At 42.1% G+C, this 20201-nt stretch overlaps 1 protein-coding gene across 1 annotated transcript in view; it reads left to right on the top strand.

The window, feature by feature from the left end:
• The window catches only part of EPHA6 (EPH receptor A6), a 352339-nt gene that overhangs the window by 182574 nt on the left and 149564 nt on the right, over positions 1–20201 (top strand). The window contains exon 9 of the mRNA XM_015405688.1: positions 9028–9213. Within this exon, the coding sequence (XP_015261174.1) occupies positions 9028–9213 (186 nt within the window). The remainder of the gene's footprint in view (positions 1–9027; positions 9214–20201) is intronic.

Genomic DNA, 20201 nt, shown 5'->3' with positions numbered 1-20201 from the left:
TTACTCTGCTCTGGTTAGACCTCACCTAGAGTATTGTGTTCAGTTTGGGGCACCACAATTTAAGAAGGATATAAACAAGTTGGAACATGTCCAGAGGAGGGCAACGAAGATGGTGAGGGGTCTGGAGACCAAGTCCTATGAGGAAAGGTTGAAGGAGCTGGGTATGTTTAGCCTGGAGAGGAGACAACTGAGAGGTGATATGGTAACCATCTCCAAGTACTTGAAGGCCTATCATACAGAGGATGGTGTGGAGTTGTTTTCTGCTCTCCCAGAAGGTCGGACCAGAACCAACAGGTTGAAATTATATCAGAAGAATTTTCGGCTAAACATTAAGAACTTCCTGACAATTGGAGTGGCTCCTCAGTGGAACAGGCTTCCTTGGGAAGTGGTGGGCTCTCCTTCTTTGGAGGTTTTCAAACAGAGGCTAGATGGCCATCTGACAGCACTGATTCTGTAAACTTAGGAAGATCATGAGAGGGAGTGCAGGAAAGGTTGCATCAGTGCTTAGTTCTTGTGGCCCTTTCGTACATGCCCAGGGAAATGCTGATCACCACTTTGGGGTCAGGAAGCAATTTTCTCCAAGCCAATTTGGCCAGGGATTCTGGAGGGTGTCCCCCCCCCTTCTGGGCATGAAGCAGGGGCCACTGGGAGTGTGGGGGAAGGTAGTTGTGAACTTCCTGCATTGTGCAGGGGGTTGGACTAGATTATCCTGGATGTTCCTTCCAACTATATGATTCCATGGCTTGACAGCAGCGTTCGACACAAGGGATCATGATTTGCTGGTTCACCACCTCACCAACATTGGAGTACTCAGGACAGCTCTGAAGTGGGTTGCCTTATTTCTCCATGATCATGGACATAGGGTGGTGCTGGGTAAGGTTATCTTCTCAACACCCCAAGATATGCGGGGTCCCTCAGGGGGTTATCTTCTCCCCACTGCTATTTAACATCTATATGTGCCCCCTTGCCCAGCTGGCATGGAGTTTTGGGCTGGGCTGCCGTCAGTACACTGATGACACCCAGCTGGTAATATGGCTGAGGGTTTGGAGGCCATGGTGGGGTGGCTTAAGCAGAGTTGGCTGAGACTGAAGCCATTAAAGATGGAAGTCCTCTGGCTGGGGGGGGATTCTGGTTTGGGGTATCAGCTCCTGGTGCTTGACCTTAACATGCTTCCTTAACATGGGTGCAGACAGTCAAGAGCCTGGCTGTGTTCCTGGATGTTGATGGAGACCCAGGTCACAACATAACAATCGATCTATATTTTAGGTTAATGGTTTTTATTTAATTACATATTTATGAAATTGTTTGTATTTATGAAACCTTGTTATTTGCCTCCCTGAGCCCACTTGCGGGGAGAACAATATATTATTATTGTTGTTGTTGTTGTTGTTGTTGTTAATAATAATAATAATAACAACAACAACAATTACTACTGCTACTTACTAAACAGTGATGTGTGATTGTGCCCAAGGATAAATTCATCCTTACTCAGAGATTACACCAGAAATTTGACTTGGATCTAGAATGCAGTAAAAATTCAATCTAGAGGGGACGCCATGGCATTTTATTTATTTATTTTTGGTCTGGAAAGAATATTTGTGTATGAAAGACTTTTTCCAGTTATATCAGCATAACTAGGGAACTGCATAAAGATTACTTGGTTGCTTAGCCTACATAAAGTATAGCTGCCACTGCAGACTGCTGTATTTGTACAATGAAAACCACCTTCACACAAAAATACTGTATTTAGCATATATCCTGTGGATTTTGTAGGTGTATAATAACAAATGGGTTCTCTTGATATAAATATTAAAATAATGAGCATAAAGCTTGCTAATTTGTGAATGCCTTATTCAAAAGTGTTGTAACTGAATCTGGATCACTTCTTACCTCAAGAAGCTGGCATATTCTTCTTAATTCCATGGCCTACCCACTTTCTGAATTATCATCTGAGATGGGGAAAATATATTATTAGAAATAGAGAACTCCATATTATAAAATAATGCACTAAAGTAAACTTTGGTAATTAATATCTAAAATTCCAACATTAAATATCATTAACACTGTAGCAATAAAACAAACTAAAATATAATAGCATAAGAGTAAATGCAGCAATCAAATAAAAAGCTTAACATTGGTTTAATACTAAGTACCTTTTGCTGAATTGTACTTTGTTTCATTTACTGCTCATGATCTGTGTTAACGTTTTACGATTCAGCTATTTTGTATAGCTACGTCTCACTAGGTATATAGAGTGTTCAAGTCACCATACCTCAAAAAGGATATTGCAGAGCTGGAAAAAGTACAGAAAAGGGCAACTAGGATGATTGAGTTAGAGCTCCTTTCCTATGGGGAAAGGCCAAAGAGAATGGGGGTTTTCAGTTTACAAAAAAGATTACTGGGAGGGGGACATGATAAAACTTCTTAAAATTATGCATGGGGCAGATAGAGTAGAGAGAATTCTTCTGCCTTTCACAAAATGCTAGAACTTGGATGCACTTGATGAAATTGATGAAACAGATTTGAGACAAACAAAAAGTGGTGGCCGCAAATATAGATACCTTTAAAAGGGGTTAGACCAGGGGTGTCAAACATACAGCCTGGGGGGTGGAACTGGCCCATCAAGGGCTCTTATTTGGCCTGCAAGCAACTGGTTTGAGGGAGGGAAGGCAGGATGCTGCTCAGGGGTGGGAAAAGGGGGAGAATGGCAGTGAAGGCAGAAAAAGAGGGGGCATGGTGTTTTTTCTCCACCTTGTCCAACTACAGTTCATTGTGGATTGGTGAACCCACTACATGGGGGGACCAGAGCCATGCAGCTGGTGCTGCCACCATTGCATCAAATGGTGACTGTGAGGGAGTTGGTGAGAGTGAGTGTGCAGAGTGGCAGTTTGCTGATGAAGGGACAGGGCCAGCAGGGAAGGGAGGAGGAGGAAGGCTGGCACATAGATTGGGAGGCAACTGTGCTGTCTTATATGTGCCGCTCTGAGGAGAAAGATGTCCCAGCCTCAGAAGCAAGTGGAGGAGCAAAGGGGGAAAGGGGCACCACCATTGTGGACATACGGCTGAACTGCCACAGAGCCAGGGGGCTGAATGAGTGTCAGGGAGGTGACCTCCCTTCTCCCCCACACCTGTTCTCAGCCCATGAAGGAAAAGGGGCCATGGGAGGACAAAAAGCAACCCTTGGAGGTTTCGGAAACAGCCTCTCCATCAGGCCTTTCCCTCAGCCCCTCTGCTTCTGTGGTCAATGCAGGAGGGATGAGAACTGAGGGGGGATCTGAGAGAGCCAGGTTCAGACCCCTCCTCCTCCTGAGCCAGGAACTTGTCATCTGGGTCCCCCAGGGCAAGTTGCTCAATCTGGATCACCCCACAGAGTTGTTGTTGGTGAGGATAGGGTGGTGGAGGGGGGGTCCAGTGTGTCTCCTTGAGATCCTCAGAGGTACAAGGGGGGAAGGGAGGAAACAAAGAGCGAGAGGCAGATCATAGCCATGCTTGGCTGCTGAGGCACGGCGTGCTAAAAACTACCTTATTTACTAGCAAGGAAGATGAGTCATCTCCTAAAAGTGCTATATATACAAAAAGTAACTAATTCATTTTGAAATGTAAGATATCCCCCTTTTATGGTATCCCTTGGGGGGAAATCTAGTCTTGCATATGATTAAATACATTTATTGGGGCTTTACAGGGTTCCCTGCTTTAACTCCTAGGAATCAATTGCTTTTGTTTGTATTTTTGGAGTCCAAATAATATTGTTAATTCGGTTTGCCTGTGTCATTTATAAAATTTATATCTCCGGCACCTGGCGTTACATTTTATGCCACACATCGTCTGGCCCAACAAAGTAACAAGTATATCAGATCTGGCCCTCAGAACAAATGAAAAGAGTATGAGTCCAGTAGCACCTTAAAAGACTAACAAAATTTATGGTAGGGTTTGAGCTTTTGTGAGTCACTGCTCACTTCTTCAGATACTTCTTCAGTGCGCAGTGACTCACAAAAGCTCATAGCCTACCACTAATGTTGTTAGTCTACCACTAATGTTGTTAGCTACTGGCAGGGCTCTTTTTGTAGAAAAAGCCCAGCAGGAACTTATTAGCATAATAGGCCACACCAACAGCAGAAACTCATTAGCATATTAGGCCACACCCCTGACAGCACAGCTCATTACCACATTAGGCCGCACCCCCATGTTACCAGAAGTGTGGTTATCCAGCCACACCCACCTTTTGCTTGTTATTCTGTTTACCTTGTTTGTTATAAAAACCCAGGACTTTTTTTGTTGCAGGAACTCCTTTGCATGTTAGGCCACACACCCCTAATGTAGCCAATCCTAATGAGTTCCTGCTGTTGGGTGTGGCCTATTATGCTAATGAGTTCCTGCTGGGCGTGGTCAACTTGGGAGCCAGCCAGAACTCCATTCCTGTGCGTTCCTGCCCAAAAATAGCCCTGGCTGGATAGACTAATACTGAGCTACCCATCTTGATCATAACAAATGATCATAAGAAATCTTGACCATAACAAATGAAGGCAGGGGGAAAATGGAAAAATATTTATCTATATATCTGTTAAGAAACATAATAATGTAAATATTTTGAAGTAAATAGAACTGGGATAGCTGCCTTACTCACACTGAGATGTTCCCCTGTGGAGTAAGTGGGCAACTCATCAAGATGTAAAATATTTCATTTGTCTGTGGATCTAAAATACACATAAAACATGCAACCAAACAACTGCAAATTTAAAAGTCTACTAATTATTTTAGAGGGGGAAATATAGCCTACTTTAAAAAAACCCTTAACAGTACAATATTTAATTTCTTAGGTCCAATCTGCAATGCTCAAACCTCCAATGAATTGCTCAGGTACAACTAGAAAAGAATCAGCACCATAGTAGTCCACCCCCCTGAATATATGGGAAATGTGGGGGTGGGGGAAATGTGATGCAACAGGAGAGAGAAAGAAGGGTGGGAAATAACGCAGAGGTAGTCAGCAGCACCTGGGAGAGGAAAATTGCATCACCCTACTTGCATAGGTAAAGGTAAAGGTTCCCTTGCTCGAAAGCCAGTCGAATCCGACTCTAGGGTTGCGGTGCTCATCTCCGTTTCAAAGCCGAAGAGCCAGCGCTGTCCGAAGAAGTTTCCGTGGTCATGTGGCCGGCATGACTAAACACCAAGGCGCACGAACGCTGTTACCTTCCCACGGAAGTGGTACCTATTTATCTACTTGCAATTTCTTGCTTTCGAGCTGCTAGGTTGCACATCTTAATCCAAAAGCAGCCAAGTCCATCATAGACACAGCCAATCAATTTCTTCATTCAAACCTCTTGGAACCAGAATATCCAACATGAAGATCCAGAAGGAATCCCTTTTCTTCTGTTATATCCTGTTATAATAATATTGGGGGGGGGCTGTGCTCGTTGTCCAGGGCTTTAAAACTTATCATGATTCTTACTATCCTCCCAAACGACTTGCTGCCTTAGGTGAGTGGTGGTAAAGGGCAGGAGCACTGATACCTATTCCACCCCTTCCAACAAAATAAGTACCTTGCAGAGGAAAGTGTGTCTTTTCTCCCCTTTTGCCTCTTGTCTATGTAATGTCTCTCAGCCATGACTTCTAGATAGGGAAAGCCTGATCTGATGTTAACCCAGGACTTGCAAACACCCTGTTGATGTTGTGGGGATGGGAACACATGAAACTGCCTTATGCTGAATCTTACTATCAACGTAAATATTGTCTACTGTGACGAGCAGTGGGTTTCCAAGGTCTCACACAAAAGTCTTTCACGTCACTTCCTACCTGATCAGTTTAAGTAGTAACACCAAGGATTGAACCTGGGACCTTTGACACGCAAAGCTTTTTTGTCCTATTGTTGTCAGCCTTTTTGTACTATTGTTGTCAGATTTAGAACATGGTTTTGGGGAGATTTTTTGTGGGTTTTGTTTGTTTTTTGCCACTAAGTCATAGCCAACTTATGGTGACTCTGTAGGGTTTTCAAGGCAAGAGACATTCAGAGATAGTTTGCCATTGCCTGTCTCTGCATAGGGACCCTAGTATTCCTTGGTGGTCTCCCATCCAAATATTAACCAGGCCAAACTGCTTAGCTTCAGAGATTTGATGAGATCAGGGTTAGCCTAGGGTATCCAGGTGAGGGCATGCTTTATTTTATTGTATTCCTACCTTTTTTTAATTCATACCCTTTATTGGCTTGGTTAGAATGTAGTAGTACTACTGTGACACTAATAATTCCCTGAACCATTTAAACACTTTTGAGACTGTTGCAATTTGAGCACAAACCACATTGCACGGAACGTGACTCTCTTGGCATTCAGCAAAGGTGAAAACAACATCTCATCATGGGACATAGACTGAATGCATCCAACTTCAGGTTTGGTGAAACACTCAGTGATTGCTTCATTACATATGCAGATTCAGCTTTCTTTTTCCCGGCCTAATTGCGTCTCCTACTATGCAGATTTATAATAATTTTCAAAGACATCTGAAAATAGTCCAAAATCAACCCCAGTCTCCTCTGATGACATCTTGTTGTAGTGAATTCACCCTTAAGACTCCACAACATCAAATGCAAGATTACATTTACAAATTGTCTCTGCAGAAGTTAAATTGGGTGATGAAAGTGTGATGTGGTTAGTCTTTTTATCCTTATGGTACTCTTTGTAGTCAATTTAACGCAATGGTCATAAATCTTTGTTACCAATCACTGCACTGGGATCTGTGGTGGGAAATTCCATAGTCCCTAATTAGATTTTTCTCTGTGGCACTTCTAGTGGAAATACGCTAACGTAGGCTTTAGTTCTTTCTTAGGCCCGAGTGCTAAGGTGGCTGGATCCTTTGTACTGAAGTGATCCTGATTAATTATTGATAAATCCTGATTTAATGGCATGATGGCTAAGTAAAGGGATAGGATCAGGCTTCCCAAGTACTTACCGTGATTCAGCGGGGGACACAGACATCCTTGCAGGATCATTCCTGCGGCGACAAGAGATGCGCCGCACCATGCCGTCACCAGGAAGTGATGCTGGGCTCTGGCAATGGGGCTGGAAACTCAATGGTACCATCGAGTTTTCAGTCCCATTGCCAGAGCGTCGCCCAGCGTCACTTCCTGGCGACAGCATGATATGTTACAGGGAGGAATGGTCTGGCCGGGGAGCATGTTTCCCCCGCCGGATCATAGTAAGTACTTGGGAACCCTAGATAGGATGTTTTCACACTGAGGCAGCTATTATTGCCAGTGAGCATGATTAAGTCAAACAAGAATGATGCCCAGTCTTGTCCTTTGTCTGTCTGTTCTGCTGTTTTTCTTAAAGATGAACCAGAATTTGTTTTCTGGTCCTCATGTGATTGACAGTGGATCTTGGTCACATACTTAGAGAGAAAAGCCAACAAAATGGAGGCTTCAAGGGAGAGAGTTGGGATTTGTTATTTTTTTTAATTGAAGATGTTTTAAACTATTACTGTAAGCATCATTGCACCAAAAGGGAAAATGTGTTATAAATGTTCTAATAAATAAATAACAATGAACATGACCTTAAAAAGAACCCATAACCTGCAGTTGGTGCAAAATGTGTCAGATAACTTTGACTGGAACTAGATTATTTGAAGAAATAATAACTCTCCTGGAACACTTTTATTGGCTCCCTACTTCTGTGTTCAATTTAAGATGAATGTTTTTTCTTTTCAAGCCGTGCATGGCCTGGGGCCCATATGCTTGAAGGACTAACTCATATGACAACTGCAGGCTTCCCAAGTACTTACCATGATTCAGCAGGGAACACAGACATCCTCGCAGGATCATTCCTGCGGGGACAACAGACGCACCACACCATGCCGTCACCAAGAAGTGACGCTGGGCAACACTCTGGCAATGGGGCTGGAAACTCGATGGTACCATCGAGTTTTCAGTCCCATTGCCAGGGCGTCACCCAGTGTCACTTCCTGGCAATGGCATGGTGTGTTACAGGGAGGAATGGTCTGGCCGGGGAGCATGTTTCCCCCACCGGATCACGGTAAGTACTTGGGAACCCTAGACAACTGTGTCAACTCATATGACAACTGTGTTCCTCCCAGCACATTCCAACTATGGTACCACCACATAGGCTGATGAAAACTGCCTCAGCGTAATTGTGGGCTTCCTCTGTAGTTAAATAACATCTAGGATGGCTTTTCAGAACTGGTTAGAAGGTCACCTTCTCTTTTAGCCTTCAAAAATTCTATGAGGCAAAGCTTTTTAGGAAGACTTCTGAGAAAGTTATCAGTATCCTGTGACTCTACCATGGACCTTTCTGAAATGTTTACACTTGTTTTGATGTTGTTTTTAATTTTTATTAATTAGATGTGTTTCGTAAGACACCTTGAGTCCTTCAATGAGGGGGAAAGTGTGGAATATCAATTTTTAAATGAATATATTCGTGGTGGTTGTGGAAAGTGTTGTCAAGTCACTGGATTTATGACATCCCTGTAGGGTTTTCAAGGCAAGACATGTTCAAAGGTAGTTTGCCATTGCCTGCCTCTGCATAGCAACCATTGATTTCTTTGTTGGTCACCCATCCAAATACTAACCATGGCTGACCCTGCTTAGCTTCCAAGATCTGACAAGATTGGACTAGCCTGGGCCATCCATGTCAAGGTGTGAAATATTCAATGCTCCCTCTAAGCTGTGGAGTCTTGGGAGAAAAAAAATCTACTTGGTGAGCTACTGGCATTAAAAATTTGAGCAAGCTATTTGGCTACTGCATGAATTAGTTTGCTCTGGAGTCATCCTTCCTGAGCTAAAGCTAGAGGCTAAAAAACTGTGAGCTAGCTCACACTAACTCAGCTTAGAGGAAACACCGTTACTGTGTAGAATTTTGCTTATCCACAATCCATGTTTTGATGAGACTAGTCTTAAGACCAGAAGTGATGCTGTCTCTCTCTGTGTTTTGATACATTAGATACCAGTAATTACATATGCAATAACCACCTCCCCCCCAAAATATAAATTTCTGTCAATCTGATAATTGCTGCTTTCCACTTAAGGTGAATTTGGAGAAGTGTGCAGTGGTCGCTTGAAGACACCTGGGAAGAGGGAGATTCCTGTTGCCATAAAAACATTGAAAGGGGGCTATGTGGACAGACAGAGACGAGATTTCCTACGAGAAGCTAGTATCATGGGACAGTTTGACCACCCAAATATTATCCGCCTTGAAGGAGTGGTTACAAAAAGTAAGTTGTCTAGAGTTCTTTGTTGTTTGTTAAATTATTTTTGCTGCCTTTACCACAATCCAGGTAAAACCATCCATGTACACATACAGGTTTCCGTGTGTTTAATAAGTACAGCAGGCCCCTATCCAGGAATTTTTTCGAGGGGGGAGAAAGAGAGAGTAAGGCAGCTTCATAACACACAATTAAATTTTTTGGGGGTAGCCAGCTTTAAAAGGGAAAGCTGAGTTCTATCAATGACTATAGAAAGCAACCCCCCAAACATCGACTCCCCCAGCAGTATTGTCACATTAACAAGACTGTAAGGCAGCTTCATATTACACAGACACCCCGTTGGCCCCCCAAACAGGACTGAGCTGAGCTACAGGCTCCAGAAGTTCCTCCTTCTGGAATTAAGGAACTCTGCTGAGGCCACGTGGCTACAAGCTACAATGGCTAATCCCCACCCCGAGGACAACGAGAAGATCCAAAAGGAAGGAAGGTTAGTAGTTGCGGTGGCAGGGCAGCTTAAGCAAGCTGCCTGCAATACACCTGCAAAAATTCCAACCTAAAGGGGAAGATTGGGGTGGGGGAAGTCAGGGATGGGGGTCTTGAAGATTTGATGGGGGCACTGCCTGCTGGCTACAGACCCTTGCTGGCTACAGACCTGAAGTAAAATGAGAACAATAAGATGCTGTAAGTAGTTCTGGTTACTTAATTGAAAATACAAGCACATTGTTCAACTGTATATAGGTAATAAATGTGTAGGAAGTGCGTACTCCTTTGGAAATACATGCACAGGAACTCAGTCTCTGAGTTGGGGCTAATTTTTTTTTACTTGATGGAACTATCCTGACATCTAATTAAAGAACAAGTTTCCAATCTCTATCATAAAATCCTCCATAACATCTTCAATAATATAAAGTAAACAAACCGGGAAGCTTGTTTACAAACTGAACCAGTTTGTATGATTCCCTGCAAACCCCATTGAAAGGGACTTTCAATGGGTTTTTCAGAAAGCCCAAAAAACAGCTGAGTGACTTCCCTTCCACCTTTCTGCTGCCTGGGGCTTTGCAATAGCAGAGAGACTGTCAGGATATAAGGAGTAACTTACACAGAGAGATGGAAGCACAACAAGAAAATGAGAGAAGAATTCAGTAGGCTCTGAACAATATAATTACAGCTCCTCCTAGAGTTCAAGTGGACTAAACACACATATATACATTATTCAACCAGCTCGTATGCTATTGCATCTCCAGTAGGTGCCTCGTTATCCTTACATTTTATTATGCAGCATCCTACAATTTTGCTGTACATCTTTCTCTTTTCATTATTTAAACAACACTATAGGGTTCCTTAGTAATTCATATTTTAATACTTTGCTATAATTTTCCTTCCACAGCGTGCAGTTCAGCGTCTTAATCACTTGAGCCACCGCAGCTCCTATAGAACCATTAAATGTCCATAAAAGCTTTTGGTTCCTTTTTACATCTCAAAAATTTTGCATAGCCTAAATTGTGAGTTTTCTGTAATGTACATGGTGTTTGCTAGCATCAAATATTGTTATATGGGTATTTATCTAGAATTGTGCACAGAAATGTGAAGGACATCCTTTCCACATTCAGTACTATACATCTTCTCCATTTTGTCTGATGTGGATGGATGACCAAAGGATTCTCTTGTTCTTGAGCAGTAATTTACAAGAAGTATACATCAATCTTTTTACAGGAATTGAATGGATCCTTTAATCTAATGGTTTTATCTAATTGGTATTTGAGTGCATTTTTTTTTATTAAAGAGGTATCTTATTTGAGAGTACTGATAGAAAAAGATCTTGATATGGAAATATAGGATCACTGCCATTCAAACATTTGATCTTGAATTTATATTCCAAATGTATATATTTCCCAGAACATTCAGACCTGCAATTTTATGGTCCCGGTCACACGCGCGAGATAATGCATGGGGGAAGTGAGGCTATTTACCCCGGAAGAAATTGACCCTCAGTTGTGTGATCACACAGTTCTTTGAAGCTGCGGGCATAGCCCACCACTGCGTGATCACTGGTGAGTTGGGGGGGTTGCTGTTTGTTTTCGATTTGCTTAAACGTAGGATCAATGAATTGCATCTCCACACTGAGGGCTTCCTACGGTAGTATGTGATGATGCGCATACTGAGAAAGGAGAAAAAACAATGGCACGGAGTTAGGATGGCCTGATCAGACCATCCCGACACCATGAGAGCACACTGGAGCGATCACACAGGGGAAAGTCCATCTGTGGCCCGTAGCAACCCATTTGATACTAGACTTTCCTCGGTATTTTTTAACTCCGTTTCTTCGGCGGAGCAAGACAGGTTGCTGATGGGTGTGGGGCGCTTGCCAAATGTTCCTGTGTGATCGAACCCTTAAAATCCGCCCAGCATTCATGCCTATCACACAGCTAATTCTGCGTGTGATCGGGACCTAGGTGTTAAGAGCTAAACATTAGAGCTTAGGTTTCTGTCTAGACATTGCAAAGCTAATTGTGTTTCCTTATTTCACTAAATATTTACTTACTGTCTGAAACTGAAGCACAGTGTGGAAAAGTATTATTAGGTCCCGATCACATGGGCCAGGAAAAGTGGGGGGGAGCGTGGTTGTTTGCCCTGGAGCAAAATAACGCGCGGCCGCCCGATCACATGTCCCATCGAGGTCTCGTGGTTAGGGGGTGAGGTGCCAATCACATGGCTCCCTTGTTTGCGAAGGAACATCGGCGGGCGCCAGATGCCACGGGAGTCCACCGGAAATGCGATCAGACGCCCGCCCTTGCCCCGTGGTGTCTAGAAACCAGTACCTCGTAGGTACTAGTTTTTTAGTCCGCATCTTTGGCAGGACGCCACGGGATAGCCACAGGAGCACTACGCTTCCCAGATGTTGCACTATGATCGCGCCCAGAAAATCCGCCTGTCATCCATATCTTTAGTGCGGCAAATGCTCCGTGTGACCGGGGCCTTAGATGTGCTGGCTCAAATACTGTATTAGGTCACCTTTCTTTCTGAGTGGTTGTTTTTGTTTATTGTATATTGTCGTACCTCACTATCTTGAAAAGGCACCTGTATTGAGGTTTTGGTTAAATATACATTCATTTGAATTGGATAGATTAATCAAAAGTCAGTTAATTCTTGTCTAACTTATGGGCTTAAAATGTAGGGTTTCATTTTGAAAACTGCTTACACTAAAGTTCAGTTCTGTTCTATGTTTCTGAGCTGAAACACAGTATCACACAATACAGGGTAATTATCAGCTAGAATCTGACACTGAACTTACTGAGACGTATACCACTATAAGTGGTTAATGAATCACTCCCTGACAGTTAAAAACAGAGTTGATCTGCAGTGCTTAGGCACACACTTTCCCCCACTGTTAGCCATCAGTTATTAAGTTGTAACCATTACCTGTATATATACTGCCAGTTAGTAGACATTGTGATCCATGGCAATGTTTTTATCCACTGACCTGAAAAACTCCAACTCACTGGATTGCAATAACTTTGAAAGTCTATTCTGTAACTAATTATCGATGAACAAAACAACTAAATGATCCCATACACTACAGAAACAGGAGATATTTATAATACCAAGGAAGCAAACGTTTCACTAATATCACATTCAATTGCATCGTATGTGATCTTCTAAGGATCCTAACTACCAGCTTTCTGAATTATTTTCTCAGACTTCAGCATTTCTTCTTTAAAAATAAACATCATGTAGATAATTTCCCATTTTAACTGTATTGTCTCACAACAGTTTACCTGTCCAGTCTAGCCCAATATGCTGAAACTGCAGATTCTGAAGTATTTTCATCTAGCTGAACCAGAAATCTGTAGACTTTTTGGGATGCAGCTTTAAATTGAACATGACTTGTAATCTGTTGTGGCCGCATCAGCTATGCCATTTGTACCATCATCTGTGCCCTATAAATTGTGCCACAGCTATTCAACAAAAGAACAAAGCAAGACTTCACTCACAGTGGTTTTGCTTTATAAAATGTATTGATTTTGTGAGTTTAGTTTCAAGAGACTGGATTTGTTTTATTTAATATCCATTGACCAATATGTTGAACGATGGAGGAATTCTGTGGGTTTTTTTGTTTTATAGTTTGTTTGTTTCAGTCCAGGCTGCTTTAGTGATTGTTTTCATCCTGACTTTGGAAGTATCTCTTTATGTACCAGTTTTGAATTTCACACTGAGCTTGTATGGCTGAGTTTACAACTGTCTGTAACAACACTTTCTTTCCAAAATGGCTGTGGAAGAACATGCATCTTGATCAAATGTTGACAAAGTTAGCATATGAACAAACTCTCCTTGGCATTAATTTGACTTCCAAATTGCATGAGATGCTGGCATTACATGAGCCCAAGAAAGTCATTGTTCAGTAAAATCTTTGCAGCTGCCTTTCTTTTTCCTCAAAAGGGCTTCAATTCATTAAAATACATTCGCAAGCAATCACTGCTTTCAAAATCAAAAGGTTATTCAGATTCAACTATGTAAATTATTTTTAAAATGACTTTTTTATTTATGAATTGAAACATTTTTGTCCTATCCTTCCAAGCTCACCCTGGCTAACAACAACAACAAAATACTTATTAAAATCCAACTTAATAACAAAGTAGAAATCCTAAAATATAAAAGATAAAATTTTCAGCCTGTAGCATAAAATAGAGCTCTCAATAAAACAAGTCAGTTCAACTTATCAAATCCCAGCTTTCAGGAAAATCTCTTTCAGTTATCATGGCTCTACAAACAGCTGGGTGGGATGGGGCTTTCCAATCGAGGTATGGAATCCCATTCCAGAGTGTGGAGGCAAAAACAGGGAAAAAACCTCTTTAGTAGGTGGCAATGGTATGTAATGTTGAGATGGCCTGGGAGATGGGTTTATACATGGAGATTATTCTTTTATTCTAAGAGGATAAGTACCATTCTCCATAAATTCCAGATGATAACCATGTTTGAAACAAAAATACCTTGAAGACCAACTAAGCCTAACTAACTACCAGCAACTTCTTCAGATGCTGTAGGTGGACATATGTAGACATTTTGTGTAGGAGATTTTTTTAAAATACCACTTCCTCCCATAATATCCAGTGCATCAGTTAAGATATTCAACAAATATGCCTAATTATATAATTTATATACTTATATAAACAAAATACCATTGAAAGAATTCCAGCAGAAATGGCAAGCTTACTACTCGAATTACGGGAATAGTTTTTTTTTAATTATCTGAATATCATATTAAAAGTGATGAGGATATTGATTATAGTTTTAATATTTTTATTTAGTATTCCACTAGTATTTAAATATTTAGTAAGATAGATTTAGACAAACGATTAAGGCAATATTCAGGTTTTAACGATGATTTAATTTTAGCATAGAAGTTTGTTCACCTGTTAAAGATGTAATCTCTCTTGTTTTTTAATCTCTCTTATTGTTAATACATTATTCCTAACATAGGAAAGTTCTTGTTTATTCTATTAAAGAAACAACTCATCCTAAAACACTGTAATATTGATGTTTTATCGGTCTGCCCCTATATTTGAAATATGTATTACATCTGATAATACATCTGATTTTACTTGTATGTAACAACCCATGCTGCGTCTCACCCATAATATTTGATAAATTTGATGAATCTATATTTTTCCCTACTCTCCTTCCCTTTTGTATCTCACTTTTTTTTAGAAAATAAAAAATTAATTACAAAGAAAACCAAAAACAAATATACCTTCAGAAGTGGGGCAGATGGCAACCAGAGATCGGATTTTTCAATGGTGGCACCTTACCTACTCTAATTTATTTCTGTTGACATGCTTTTTATACGGTTGCCAACTCCAGGTTGCAAATTCCCTTGGGATCTGGAGGTTGAGGATGGAGTTTGTGGAGGGGAGGGACCTTGCCAGGGTATAATACCGGAGAGTCAACCCTACAAAGCAGCCACTTTCTCCAGATGAACCAATATCTGATTCTGGAGATCAGTTATAATTTGGAGAGCTCTCCAAGCTCCACTAGGAGGTTGGCAAGTCTAGCTTTTAGCCTGAGAAATGTTTAAGACTCATTTTAGCTGATACATTTTTGTTTTTGTTGTTGATTTATGCTTTGACTATGTTTTGGATCCTGGGTTTTAATACCTTTTGTAACGTTTTATATTTTTATTATGTTTATTTTGAGAGCTGTCTTGGGCAGGTTCCCTGAAGAGGTAGCATAGAAATTTCCCTAATTAAATAAATAAATAAATAATACATGATTGTATTTCACACTGTGCTTCTTGCATTTCAGGACCCTAGACTGCTCACCTACTGCAGTTGTGGTCTATATGTTTTTATTAGATTTATTAGATTTTAATTTACATTTCACCTGGTACTTCCTGCATTTTATGTCCTCTGGGCCCTATTGTTTGTTTGTTTTCCATACCTCTACATAAAATGATTGCACAGTGAGGATCCACTTACTATATCTGCTGGAATAACATCGTATTAGGATTGAAGGTGGCAAAAGTTTCAAAGGTGGCACAAGACTCAAAATCTGTTGACCCTGACATGGAAATTGAAGAATATTACCAACATATTCTGAGGAATATTACTGCCATATTATGTGACTTATGTGTTATGCCTACACAAAAGTCTGTTGACCCAAAACCTTATGCCACCTTAAAGCACAGGTCCCCAAGGTGGTGCCCATTGGCACCATGGCACTTGCCAAGTCAAGAAGAAGAAGAGGAGGAGGAGGAGGAGGAGGAGGAGATTGGATTTATACTCCGCCCTTCACTCGGAGTCTCAAAGTGGCTTACAAACTCCTTTCCCTTCCCCTCCACACAACAGACACCCTGTGAGGCGGGTGGGGCTGAGAGAGCTCTTTCCAAAACTGCCCTTTCAAGGACAGCTCTTGTCAGAACTATGGCTTCCCAAAGGTCATCCAGCAGCTGCAAGTGGAGGAGTGGGGAATCAAACCCGGTTCTCCCAGATTAGAGTCCGCACACATCTGGGAGCAGATGGGGCTTTTGCCCAACAAGATTTTTGATTGGCCACTGGATATTTGATTGCCTGTGCAGATTTTTAAAAATGCTGCTTTGGCAGCAACTGCCACCACAGCACGAAGATCTTCACTGTGTAACTGAAGGTAAGCTCTGGCAGCCATTCTGTGGCTGGCTCTGCCTCCTGCAGCAACTATTTTGTAGCAGCCATTTTGTGCCTGTGCCCACCACAGTGTGTCAGAATTTCAAAGGTGCCCACAGGTTCAAAACTTTTGGGGACCCCTGTATTAAAGGTTAACATGCACTTGTATATCTGGTATTCTGCTATCTGTTCACACAAGAATGGATAACATTTTGTGTGCAACTGTGAAGTGAGAAGGTATTTTTACTCGTCTGTGTGTTGTGCAGTAGTAATTTTCACCTTTGGAATGCAAAAATAGTTGGAAATGTTGAACTCGCCATCTGGAGTATATCAACTTCTCAGCCTTTTGATCACCAGTCCTTGTTAAGGCACCAGTTATTGCACTGGTCCTTAGGAAGAAAGTCAAAAGGTCAGTACAAGCCTGCTAGTATAGGTTGAAAGCAAAGCAAGAGCATAATTTTAGTACCTTACAAAGTGCACTGTCTAACTGTGAACTGTACATCTCTTTCCTCATTACAAATATGCCGGTAGCTGTCATCAATATATCCTCATTCTTTTTTTTACTTGAGAGAAAACATTCTGTTTTAAGATTTGACCCCTTGGATACTGCATCTTTCCTACAGCTTGTTAACAGCATAGGACCATAGTGGTGTCAGGACTAACCCTATACACATTTACACCAGTGCAAGTTTCATTGATTTAAGTGAGATTTATTCCTATATTATTTACTCTAAGACTGCAAATTGCTCCACAGAATTATTTTAATGATTACTTGATCTTGTTATTACTTGTTATGCTTTACTCTGTAAAGCTTCCATTCCATGTTATAGGGATCCATTTATTAAAGAAACTCCAATAAGATAAAACAGCCTAAAGCAATGCCTCCCTACATCTGCACACTATATCCACTTCCTACATCCTGACTTATATATGCATCCTTCCCCCAAAACAAGTTCTCTTAAAGCAACATACTTTAAAAACACATTTCCTACTCTCTTAACCAATCTCCCTATATTATAAAAGCCATTTGGTGGTGGCACTTCTCTAGAAGGTTCCACACACACAGGATTTGGTTGGCGCCCTGGTGTGTCACTCACACGGCGTCTCTCTCCATTGGATGTGTTGCTGCCTCCATGGGCATGGTCCTGCCCACAGAGGTGGAGACCAGCCTTTGGCCCTCACTTTCCTTCGAGCCGCCAGATGGGCTGGGTACTCCAGTGGCCAGTGGCCCTTGCTTGGCCTGCAGGCCCCAGATGGGGCTATGGCAGTGCTGCTGCCAAGCTGTGGCAGCCAGGAGCTGCCACCAGCCAAGAAGAGGACCAGGCCAACATGCACTGGCTCCGCTTGGCCGCCTGGAAAGGCACTGGAGGTGGCCGAGCAGGGAGGCACCAGCAGCCCATTCCCTCATGCCTCCCCCGTGCAGTCTGGGGATGAGGGGACACAGCACCATGCCACTGGGCCTGAGGCCGAGCAGGGAGCCAAGCCCAGTCTGTCCCATCACCCCTCTGGTAAGCAGGGGGATGACATCACAGGCCTTGGTCCACCAGGATGGGGGTGGCATGGATGAACAAGGTGGGGCCTCAACCATGCGAGGGGGAGGGATGAGGCTTGGCAGCTTCACTGAGGTGGGGGGCTTGGAAGGATATGGGGGGCCGCAGCTGGCCAGCCAAGCTGACGCCCATTGTGGGGAGAGAGACGAGCCCTGGCAGCTTGGCCCGGCAGGGCCTCGACCACATGGGGGAGGCCGGGCACCTTCCCTGAGGCAGGGGGCCGGGAGGCAGATGGCGGCCCACAGCCGGCTGGCCAACCTGGCACCCATTATGAGGAGAGGGACGAGCCCGGGTGGCTTGGGCCACCAGGGCCTTAATCAGGCAGGGGTGGGGGAGAAGGCCGAGGCCAGGTGCCTTGGCCCACCAGGGCCTCTACTGCACAGGGGGGCCAGGCAGCTTTGCCAGGGGGCAGGGATGGAGACGGTGGCCCGCACCCAGACAGCCAAGCTAGTGCTCGTTGTTTTCAGTCCCACAACAGGCCTTCTTACTAGTTACATATAAACTACATGATATACATTTTATTTACACAAGTACAAGAAAATCAACACTTGCAATAAATTTACTACACACCATTACATGACATAATCCTTAGTCCAAAAATTCTTACATCTCTTTTCTCAATCACTACTGCAGATTAGGGATGGGCATGAACTGGTTTATGAACCTTTGCTCGTGATGAATTTTGTGCAGTTCATGGTTCGCAAACTGAAGTTTGTGAACTGCACCCTGGCCACAAACCTCCACAAACTTTTAAGGCAGTTAATTGAGGTTCATGGGTTTGTGGGGAGCAAAAAGCAGGATTTTAAACCCCTGCTTTCTCCTCCCTGTAAAAGCCACCTAAACAGCTGAGTGGTGGGAGCTGTTTAAAGGAGCTTTCTTGGGTTCAGCTCCAAGCCATTTAAACCAAACAGCTGAGCAAAGTGCCACTCAGCTGTTTGGTTTAAGTGGCTCAGAGCTATTTACCTCCCATTTCATATAGGTAAATATTCATTGTAAATAAAAAAAGACCCTTATCAACTTTCTTTTAGACAGAGCTAGGATGCTTATTGCTCAATGTTGGAAGTATGCTAAAGGGGTTTCCTTGGATTGGTGGTGTGCTAAATTAAGGAATATAGCACACTTGAAAAATTAACAAATAAGGTTAGATTAATTCAGTGGAGAAAAAAGAAAGATGAATTGAAGATAACTTGAAACAGTTTTATAATTTGAAACAGTTTTATAACTTATTTAATGGAATTTCCAGACTATAGCTTGTTAAAAAAATTAATGGATGGAGAATCTTACCTGAAAATTTGAACAAGGCATTGAATAGTTACATTAGAGGATACATTTATCAGAAATGGAATCAATGATAAATTTGTAAAGTCTCAGCCACTTTGGATTGAAGCACCCTCCCCTCCCTTTTCCCCTTTTCTTCCTTTTTATCTATTCTTTCTTTTTATCTTCGTGGTTTATATATTTTCATTTTTTTTGTTTTGATCTTTCTCTGGTTGGAACATGATGGTATCATCTTTTATACTGGATATGAGGCTATCGTTCTCGTTCATTCGTTTATTTCAGCTCATATGACCAATGGTCTCAAGCACATCCACAACATACAACATATGTATAAAATACCAAGGCAAGAATTTAAAACTATACATCAGTCCGTGCTCCTAACCACTACACCAAACTGGTGTGACATCACTTCCTGGTTTTCTCAGAAATGACATCATGCTGTTGGCCTGACAGCCATTTTTTTAAATTATTTTTCTTCTGCCACTGGGGGCCTGGAAACTCTGCTCAGAGATCACTCTTACTATATAAACTTTGGAAGTCTGTAAGCATGTAATAGAGGTTATTATTTTTTACCTTCTAAATATTTTCAATTAGGTTTACAAAATGCATACCTTCACGCCTTATTTGAGAACAGCAGCTTCAGTTACGAAGATTTTCAGATTTGAGGGAAAAGGTCTCGTGAATTTAGCCTTATCAGTCCTATTTTCCAGTGCACCAGAAACTTGGACAAAGTCTTCCTGCTACCAGGACTTCCCTCGTTTAGTCCTGACATAAAATCTTTAATCCTGTACTTTCCTGCAAGGTGCTAGATTATTTCCTATAAATCTTCACATCATAGAAGCCATAGATATTCTACAGGAAGCTTCATCCACTGGCTTGGGTAAATGCTTCCAAGAAGTGGCCAATGGAGTTTGTGCCGCTGCTCTTTTTACAATTAGACTGTATCCAGATGGAGTACACATACCTTAGAAGGCTGAACCCAGGGGGAAAGCATCATAGTAATAATACTGGAGATTGATTTCAATTGGTGCAC

Source organism: Gekko japonicus, unplaced genomic scaffold, assembly GCF_001447785.1.
Source record: "Gekko japonicus isolate JY-2015 unplaced genomic scaffold, Gekko_japonicus_V1.1 scaffold1318, whole genome shotgun sequence".
Lineage (NCBI taxonomy): Eukaryota > Metazoa > Chordata > Lepidosauria > Squamata > Gekkonidae > Gekko > Gekko japonicus.
This window is presented reverse-complemented; position numbering and strand designations above follow the sequence as displayed.